This window comes from Salarias fasciatus, unplaced genomic scaffold, assembly GCF_902148845.1.
Source record: "Salarias fasciatus unplaced genomic scaffold, fSalaFa1.1, whole genome shotgun sequence".
NCBI lineage: Eukaryota > Metazoa > Chordata > Actinopteri > Blenniiformes > Blenniidae > Salarias > Salarias fasciatus.
In genome coordinates this window covers 209,137-219,154 of record NW_021941386.1, presented here as the reverse complement: position 1 = coordinate 219,154, position 10,018 = coordinate 209,137, and the positions used below count along the sequence as shown (strand labels likewise).

The 10,018-nt window shown below is 48.8% G+C and overlaps 1 protein-coding gene across 1 annotated transcript in view; it reads right to left on the bottom strand.

Moving 5' to 3' along the window:
* The window catches only part of eif4e2rs1 (eukaryotic translation initiation factor 4E family member 2 related sequence 1), a 38,547-nt gene that overhangs the window by 19,373 nt on the left and 9,156 nt on the right, over positions 1–10,018 (bottom strand). Inside the window, exons 4-6 of the mRNA XM_030087426.1 lie at positions 9,740–9,844; positions 9,441–9,593; positions 1,844–1,980 (exon numbers count right to left, since the gene is read on the bottom strand). Coding sequence (XP_029943286.1) covers positions 1,844–1,980; positions 9,441–9,593; positions 9,740–9,844 — 395 coding nt within the window. The remainder of the gene's footprint in view (positions 1–1,843; positions 1,981–9,440; positions 9,594–9,739; positions 9,845–10,018) is intronic.

The window sequence follows — 10,018 nt, the reverse complement described above, 5'->3', positions numbered from 1 at the left end:
TGCAGCCTCTGCACAATTCCTCAGACTGGTTTGAAACTGAACCTCCTCTGACAGCAAACTGTTGTGTCTGTCAGAGGAATCTATGAACGTCCAGTTCTGAGCAGATCAGCTTCATATGGAACAGAACAGACTATTTATCTCACCATGGAGGCATTCAGCTCTGGAGGCTCGTAGAACAAACGGCTGCAAATAAATGAGGACATTTGCAAATAAAGAATAAGTAATAGAAATCTAAAAGAAGAAAAGATAAACTGGATATACAACAGATCTAAAATATAACACTTCTACTACCACTAAAATAAAACTGGAGCTATAATACATAGAAATATGTTCAGGTATGTTTTAGAGCAACGTAAAGCGTGGATAATAAAGTGTCCATGGCTGATTTGGGGTTCAACAGACCATAATATGATATCTATACAGTGTCAGCACGGTTCAGACACTTTCTCACCTCTGACTTTCCATGACTTCATAATTTGTTGCTGAATTTCCGTGACCGAAAGCCTCACGCTTCACTGAAACATGGCTTTATTCAGCAGTGAAACAGGAGCTCCTCCACTCCTCCTCTGATGTCTTGCTTTGCTAATTCTGCCGCGTTTGCGGGTGCGTAATGACATCACTTCCTGTGGCCGTTCATCACCCCGCCTACATTACAACAGGAACCCCGCGGCATGGGAACGCAACACTGATTTGTGCCTGGTACGCTTTGTACTGACCAGAACCGAACCGAACCGACACCACACAGTGGAAACCAGGCGAAGATCAGCCGGAGTGCGGCTGACACTGCTGCTAATGCTAATGCTAATGCTAATGCTAATGCTGCTGTCCACTGGGCCAACAGAGGGAGTGAGGTTAATATTGATGGATCATTTCCTTGACTCTGGTCACTCATCCTCTGACAGTCATCTTCTAAGTTTCAGTTTTTACCCAGGTCCTTTAAAACCAGCTAATGTAAGCTCACATGATAACAGGAAGTGATCAGACAGGACAGGGCTGTGATTGGTCCATGTCAATACCGTCGTGAGAACAAGGTGGAGGGTGAGATGAAAGTGATGAGTAGGTTTATTCACCTTCTGAGAAAAACCGACTGTATCAAGCAGTGTTCAGGCTGTCAGTGTCCACATCAGTCAGAACTACAACGATCTGATCTGAGCTCAAGACTCAACTGGACCTTCAGAGTCTGGGGGGGAACCATCTGGACCTTCAGAGACTGGGGGGGGGGGGGGCTCTGTAGGGTCCTGCTCTGGAGGGAGCATCCACACTGCTGGCAGCAATGTAACAGGTCTACCAGCAGCACCAGCACCACTACCAGCACCAGCAGTACCAGTACCAGCACCAGCAGCACCAGTACCAGCAGTACCAGTACCACTACCAGCAGTACCACTACCAGCACCAGCAGTACCAGTACCACTACCAGAGTAAGCAGTAGCAGCACCAGTAGCAGTACCAGCAGTACCAGTACCAGTAGCAGCAGCACCAGCACCACTACCAGCACCAACAGTACCAGTACCACTACCAGAGTAAGCAGCAGCAGCACCAGTAGCAGTACCAGCAGTAGCAGCACCAGTAGCAGTATCAGTAGTGGCAGTAGCAGTACCAGTAGCAGTACCAGTAGCAGTACCAGCAGTAGCAGTACCAGCAGTAGCAGTTCCAGTACCAGTACCAGCAGTAGCAGTACCACTACCAGAGTAAGCAGTAGCAGTACCAGTAGCAGTACCAGCAGTAGCAGTTCCAGTAGCAGTTCCAGTACCAGTACCAGCAGTAGCAGTACCAGTGGCAATACCAGTAGCAGTATCAGCAGTGGCAGTAGCAGTACCAGTAGCAGTACCAGCAGTAGCAGTACCTGAGGCTGTCATTGTGGGTCTTGTACTCCATGATGGTGTTGGCTGGGAGGTTCAGGACTCGTCTCAAAGTGTCTCTGATTCTGGACGTGGTGGTGTGATCGTTGGACGTCCTGTTCCAGATGGACAAGATGTCCTCCTGAAAGACAGTCGGACAAGCAGTACTGAGGACAACCGCAATCAAATTACTGTAGCAGTCAGCATCAATCATGATGGAGCTTTAGGACTGTAGCTGTACTACACCTCCTGCTGTAGGTGTAGTATTAATGTAGATGTAGTACTACTGAAGGTGTAGTACTGCTGTAGGTGTAGTAATACTGTCGTTGTAGTCCTGCTGTAGGTGTAGTCCTGCTGTAGGTGTAGTCCTGCTGTAGGTGTAGTCCTTTAGGTGTAGAAATTGTCCAGAAAGTGTCGACCTGCAGTTAATGTTCATCAGGTGTAGTTACAGTGAGTTGGCCATAGTGCTATAGGTGTGGTTGTAGCGCTGTCAACACAGGCTTCTGGTGTAGTCTCGCAGGTGTAGTGCTGTCTTTACAACTGCAGCGCTCTAGATGTATTCCTTTACATGTAGTACTATAGTGTTGTGTTGTTGTAGTAGCAGCTGTAGCTCTCTTGCTGTAGGTGGTGCTGTTGCTATAGTGGTGATGTGAATGTAGGTGTGATGCTGTAGTGGGGCTCGAGCCATCGTGGGGCTGTTGCTATAGTGGTACTGTAGTTGGGGCTGAATTGAAGTGGCGTTGTAGCTGTAATTGCTGTTGTAGCTGTAGTGGGGCTGCAGCTGTGGGTGGTGCTGTTGGCAAAATAGTGCTGTAGAAGTAGTGTTGCTGTGGCTGTAGTGGTGGTGTAGGTGTAGTGGGGCCAGTGGTGGGCCTGCAAAGCCTTCTCTGCTGGCCTAAAAAGTATCTGAATTACAGACTGATGTAAATTATATTTTGTCCATAAATACTTACTAAATGATTCCAAACGGTATGTTCCAGTTCCTTTCATAGTTCTCCCGTGGTCGCGCTGCTTCCAGACAAGTTTTTTTCATATTAAATCATTTAACCAATCAGATTTCAGGCATCATCTGTTGCTAGGGTCAAAGAAATCTGCCTGAGGCCTTCACTGTCCGTTCCTGATGGCGCAGTGAAGTAAAGTGAAGCGTTTAACAGACAGCTGCTTCAACCAATCAGACAGTTGCTTCAACCAATCAGACAGTTGCTTCAACCAATCAGACAGTTGCTTCAACCAATCAGACAGTTGCTTCAACCAATCAGACAGTTGCTTCAACCAATCAGATTTCAAGTTGGCGACTCAGCGCCTTCTAGCTTCTAACAACAGCAGATCCAGGCCCTCTGATTTACATTCACCAAGAGATACAGTAGGGGGCGCTATGCACCTAAGTTGTTGGTCGCCTACCTGAATTATTCCAAAGAAGAAGAAGAAGAAGACCTGAAGAGAAATAAAACTTACTCCAGAAATCCCACAGGGCAGCTGGACTTTCAGCCCTGGCTTTATGGAACTGAAACTCACGGATAATCTATATGACAGAGCAGTTGAACTCTTTTTGAGGAAGGAAAGGAGGATGGATTTTGTTTTCAAATAATCGGGATTTTGGTGAGTAAAATGTTCCTCTTTTCCTAAATAATATTGCTGTTTTGTTAAGTTGTTGATGCTCATTGTATGTGCACAGATTTATTCTGGCTGCACAAGTATCTATCTGCTGTGCAACAACTCTTTATGTGCATATCTGCATGATAAGAGTTTTATTTTGTAGACAAAATAGTAATTGAGAGGTGGATTGGTTCAGGCGGATCTGTTCTGAAGGCCTTAGTGTGAAATGCACGGTCCGCCACTGAGTGGGGCTGTAGCTGTAGGTGTAGTGGGGCTGTAGCTGTAGGTGTAGTGGGGCTGTAGCTGTAGGTGTAGTGGGGCTGTAGCTGTAGGTGTAGTGGGGCTGTAGCTGTAGGTGTAGTGGGGCTGTAGCTGTAGGTGTAGTGGGGCTGTAGCTGTAGGTGTAGTGGGGCTGTAGCTATAGGTGTAGTGGGGCTGTAGCTGTAGGTGTAGTGGGGCTATAGCTGTAGGTGTAGTGGGGCTATAGCTGTAGGTGTAGTGGGGCTGCAGGGGTACTGTGGCTATTGTTGTAGGGGTAGTGTGGCTGTAGTTGTAGGGGTAGTGTGGCTGTAGTTGTAGGGATAGTGGTAATGCAGCTTAAAAGAATACCCCAAAGACTTTGAACCCACGCCCTATCCCTGTCATTTACAAAGTAGATAAGCTCATAAATACCTTTTTGTGTCCGTTGGTCAAGTGCCTGGCTAACAGCTGTTAGCATCGTAGTTAGCTTAGCTCAACTACAGCAGGTGAAGAGGAGACAGAGCCAGACTGAGAAAGTGGACAAAATCCTCCTTCCAATGGTCCAGGGGATGGCGAAGTAAATCCGAATGGTTATAAAACTTTTTAAAAGACGTGTTTTCTTTTCAATCCCTTAAAATAGCATTTTGATACACATAGATCTGCACAAGCATAGTGCGCTGCGGAAGGATATACCAGGCGCACAGCGGCTGAGTCTATGCTTCTACTGCTGTGCTCCGGTATATCCTTCCGCAGAGCACTGCACACGCGCAGGTCTGTGTGGAGCAAAACATCATTTTAACGGATTGAGAAAAAAAAAACATATTTTAAAATGCTTTATAACCATTCGGATTTACTTTGCGTGCTAACACGCCGTCCCCTGGACCACTGGAAGGAGGATTTTGTCCACTTTCTCAGTCTGGCTCTGGCTCCTCTTCACCTGCTGTAGTTGAGCTAAGCTAACTACGATGCTAACAGCTGTTAGCCAGGCACTGGACCAACGGACACAAAAAGGTATTTATGAGCTTATCTCACTTTGTCAATGACAGGGATAGGGCGTGGGTCCAAAATCTTCAGAGTATTCCTTTAAGGGCAGTGTGACTGTAGCTGTAGTGGTAGTGTGACTGTAGCTGTAGTGGTAGTGTGACTGTAGATGTAGGGGTAGTTTGACTGTAGCTGTAGGGGTAGTGTGACTGTAGCTGTAGGGGTAGTGTGACTGTAGCTGTAGGGGTAGTGTGACTGTAGCTGTAGGGGTAGTGTGACTGTAGATGTAGGGGTAGTTTGACTGTAGATGTAGGGGTAGTTTGACTGTAGCTGTAGTGGTAGTGTGACTGTAGCTGTAGTGGTAGTGTGACTGTAGCTGTAGGGGTAGTGTGACTGTAGCTGTAGGGGTAGTGTGACTGTAGCTGTAGGGGTAGTGTGACTGTAGCTGTAGTGGTAGTGTGACTGTAGATGTAGGGGTAGTTTGACTGTAGCTGTAGGGGTAGTGTGACTGTAGATGTAGTGGTAGTGTGACTGTAGATGTGGGGGTAGTGTGACTGTAGCTGTAGGGGTAGTGTGACTGTAGCTGTAGGGGCAGTGTGACTGTAGCTGTAGTGGTAGTGTGACTGTAGCTGTAGTGGTAGTGTGACTGTAGATGTAGGGATAGTTTGACTGTAGCTGTAGGGGTAGTGTGACTGTAGATGTAGTGGTAGTGTGACTGTAGATGTGGGGGTAGTGTGACTGTAGATGTAGTGGTAGTGTGACTGTAGATGTAGTGGTAGTGTGACTGTAGCTGTAGTGTGACTGTAGCTGTAGGGGTAGTGTGACTGTAGCTGTAGGGGTAGTGTGACTGTAGCTGTAGGGGTAGTGTGACTGTAGATGTAGGGGTAGTGTGACTGTAGATGTAGTGGTAGTGTGACTGTAGATGTAGGGGTAGTGTGACTGTAGCTGTAGTGGTAGTGTGACTGTAGCTGTAGTGGTAGTGTGACTGTAGATGTAGGGGTAGTTTGACTGTAGCTGTAGGGGTAGTGTGACTGTAGCTGTAGTGGTAGTGTGACTGTAGATGTAGGGGTAGTGTGACTGTAGATGTAGGGGTAGTGTGGCTGTAGCTGTAGGGGTAGTGTGGCTGTAGCTGTAGTGGTAGTGTGACTGTAGATGTAGGGGTAGTGTGACTGTAGATGTAGGGGTAGCGTGGCTGTAGCTGTAGTGGTAGTGTGACTGTAGCTGTAGGGGTAGTGTGACTGTAGCTGTAGTGGTAGTGTGACTGTAGATGTAGGGGTAGTGTGACTGTAGCTGTAGTGGTTGTGTGACTGTAGATGTAGGGGTAGCGTGGCTGTAGCTGTAGGGGTAGTGTGGCTGTAGCTGTAGTGGTAGTGTGGCTGTAGATGTAGTGGTAGTGTGACTGTAGATGTCGTGGTAGTGTGACTGTAGCTGTAGTGGTAGTGTGACTAGCTGTAGTGGTAGCGTGACTGTAGCTGTAGGGGTAGTGTGACTGTAGCTGTAGTGGTAGTGTGACTGTAGATGTAGGGGTAGTGTGACTGTAGATGTAGGGGTAGCGTGGCTGTAGCTGTAGTGGTAGTGTGACTGTAGCTGTAGGGGTAGTGTGACTGTAGCTGTAGTGGTAGTGTGACTGTAGATGTAGGGGTAGTGTGACTGTAGCTGTAGTGGTAGTGTGACTGTAGCTGTAGGGGTAGTGTGACTGTAGCTGTAGGGGTAGTGTGACTGTAGCTGTAGGGGTAGTGTGACTGTAGCTGTAGTGGTAGTGTGACTGTAGATGTAGGGGTAGTTTGACTGTAGCTGTAGGGGTAGTGTGACTGTAGATGTAGTGGTAGTGTGACTGTAGATGTGGGGGTAGTGTGACTGTAGCTGTAGGGGTAGTGTGACTGTAGCTGTAGGGGCAGTGTGACTGTAGCTGTAGTGGTAGTGTGACTGTAGCTGTAGTGGTAGTGTGACTGTAGATGTAGGGATAGTTTGACTGTAGCTGTAGGGGTAGTGTGACTGTAGATGTAGTGGTAGTGTGACTGTAGATGTGGGGGTAGTGTGACTGTAGATGTAGTGGTAGTGTGACTGTAGATGTAGTGGTAGTGTGACTGTAGCTGTAGTGTGACTGTAGCTGTAGTGGTAGTGTGACTGTAGATGTAGGGGTAGTGTGACTGTAGATGTAGGGGTAGTGTGGCTGTAGCTGTAGGGGTAGTGTGGCTGTAGCTGTAGTGGTAGTGTGACTGTAGATGTAGGGGTAGTGTGACTGTAGATGTAGGGGTAGCGTGGCTGTAGCTGTAGTGGTAGTGTGACTGTAGCTGTAGGGGTAGTGTGACTGTAGCTGTAGTGGTAGTGTGACTGTAGATGTAGGGGTAGTGTGACTGTAGCTGTAGTGGTTGTGTGACTGTAGATGTAGGGGTAGCGTGGCTGTAGCTGTAGGGGTAGTGTGGCTGTAGCTGTAGGGGTAGTGTGGCTGTAGATGTAGTGGTAGTGTGACTGTAGATGTCGTGGTAGTGTGACTGTAGCTGTAGTGGTAGTGTGACTAGCTGTAGTGGTAGCGTGACTGTAGCTGTAGGGGTAGTGTGACTGTAGCTGTAGTGGTAGTGTGACTGTAGATGTAGGGGTAGTGTGACTGTAGATGTAGGGGTAGCGTGGCTGTAGCTGTAGTGGTAGTGTGACTGTAGCTGTAGGGGTAGTGTGACTGTAGCTGTAGTGGTAGTGTGACTGTAGATGTAGGGGTAGTGTGACTGTAGCTGTAGTGGTAGTGTGACTGTAGCTGTAGGGGTAGTGTGACTGTAGCTGTAGGGGTAGTGTGACTGTAGCTGTAGGGGTAGTGTGACTGTAGCTGTAGTGGTAGTGTGACTGTAGATGTAGGGGTAGTTTGACTGTAGCTGTAGGGGTAGTGTGACTGTAGATGTAGTGGTAGTGTGACTGTAGATGTGGGGGTAGTGTGACTGTAGCTGTAGGGGTAGTGTGACTGTAGGTGTAGGGGCAGTGTGACTGTAGCTGTAGTGGTAGTGTGACTGTAGCTGTAGTGGTAGTGTGACTGTAGATGTAGGGATAGTTTGACTGTAGCTGTAGGGGTAGTGTGACTGTAGATGTAGTGGTAGTGTGACTGTAGATGTGGGGGTAGTGTGACTGTAGATGTAGTGGTAGTGTGACTGTAGATGTAGTGGTAGTGTGACTGTAGCTGTAGTGTGACTGTAGCTGTAGGGGTAGTGTGACTGTAGCTGTAGTGGTAGTGTGACTGTAGCTGTAGGGGTAGTGTGACTGTAGCTGTAGGGGTAGTGTGACTGTAGATGTAGGGGTAGTGTGACTGTAGATGTAGTGGTAGTGTGACTGTAGATGTAGGGGTAGTGTGACTGTAGCTGTAGTGGTAGTGTGACTGTAGCTGTAGTGGTAGTGTGACTGTAGATGTAGGGGTAGTTTGACTGTAGCTGTAGGGGTAGTGTGACTGTAGCTGTAGTGGTAGTGTGACTGTAGATGTCGGGGTAGTGTGACTGTAGATGTAGGGGTAGTGTGGCTGTAGCTGTAGGGGTAGTGTGGCTGTAGCTGTAGTGGTAGTGTGACTGTAGATGTAGGGGTAGTGTGACTGTAGCTGTAGGGGTAGTGTGACTGTAGCTGTAGTGGTAGTGTGACTGTAGATGTAGGGGTAGTGTGACTGTAGCTGTAGTGGTTGTGTGACTGTAGATGTAGGGGTAGCGTGGCTGTAGCTGTAGGGGTAGTGTGGCTGTAGCTGTAGTGGTAGTGTGGCTGTAGATGTCGTGGTAGTGTGACTGTAGATGTCGTGGTAGTGTGACTGTAGCTGTAGTGGTAGTGTGACTAGCTGTAGTGGTAGCGTGACTGTAGCTGTAGGGGTAGTGTGACTGTAGCTGTAGTGGTAGTGTGACTGTAGATGTAGGGGTAGTGTGACTGTAGATGTAGGGGTAGCGTGGCTGTAGCTGTAGTGGTAGTGTGACTGTAGCTGTAGGGGTAGTGTGACTGTAGCTGTAGTGGTAGTGTGACTGTAGATGTAGGGGTAGTGTGACTGTAGCTGTAGTGGTTGTGTGACTGTAGATGTAGGGGTAGCGTGGCTGTAGCTGTAGGGGTAGTGTGGCTGTAGCTGTAGTGGTAGTGTGGCTGTAGATGTAGTGGTAGTGTGACTGTAGATGTCGTGGTAGTGTGACTGTAGCTGTAGTGGTAGTGTGACTGTAGCTGTAGTGGTAGCGTGGCTGTAGCTGGAGTGGTAGCGTGGCTGTAGCTGTAGTGGTAGTGTGACTGTAGATGTAGGGGTAGCGTGGCTGTAGCTGTAGTGGTAGTGTGACTGTAGCTGTAGGGGTAGTGTGACTGTAGCTGTAGTGGTAGTGTGACTGTAGATGTAGGGGTAGTGTGACTGTAGCTGTAGTGGTTGTGTGACTGTAGATGTAGGGGTAGTGTGACTGTAGCTGTAGTGGTTGTGTGACTGTAGCTGTAGTGGTTGTGTGACTGTAGATGTAGGGGTAGCGTGGCTGTAGCTGTAGGGGTAGTGTGGCTGTAGCTGTAGTGGTAGTGTGGCTGTAGATGTAGTGGTAGTGTGACTGTAGATGTCGTGGTAGTGTGACTGTAGATGTCGTGGTAGTGTGACTGTAGCTGTAGTGGTAGTGTCACTGTAGCTGTAGTGGTAGCGTGGCTGTAGCTGGAGTGGTAGCGTGGCTGTAGCTGTAGTGGTAGTGTGACTGTAGATGTAGGGGTAGCGTGGCTGTAGCTTCAGCTGCAGTGGGGCTGTAGCTGTAAGTCAGGCTGTAGCTGTAAGTCAGGCTGTAGCTACAGGCGGCGCTGCAGCAGCAGTACCTGGAAGCGGATGGACACCACGGCTCCACAGATCTCCTCCCCCACCATGAACTGCTCCCCCAGCATGGCCAGCACGATGTTCTCCCAGAACCGGCTGGCCAGGCCTTTACGCAGCCGGATGATCCACTTCCCCCCGCCGCGGTTACACTCGTCCTGCAGGGGAGGGTGGAGGAGGGGCAGAGATAAGGGAGGAGGAGCAGACAGGTGGAGGAGGAGCAGACAGGTTGAGGAGGGGCAGAGATAAGGGAGGAGGAGCAGAGATAAGGGAGGAGGAGCAGACAGGTGGAGGAGCAGAGTACCTCCCACATGGGTTTGATTCCCTCCTTGAAGAGGTGGAAGTCACTGTGTCCACTCAGATCTCCAGGCCTGACCAGGTGGCTGTAGAACCTCCAGAACTGCTCCACCTAAACACACACACACACACACACACACACACACACACACACACACGGTGCTGGTGAGTGCTGAGCTGAAGAGCAGAGCTCATCACAGCTGAGAGGATCCACAAGGAATTAAAACACAGCATGAGAGGACCAAGTACACCATGACAGCATCACCTGTACCCTGAGGGAGTAAAG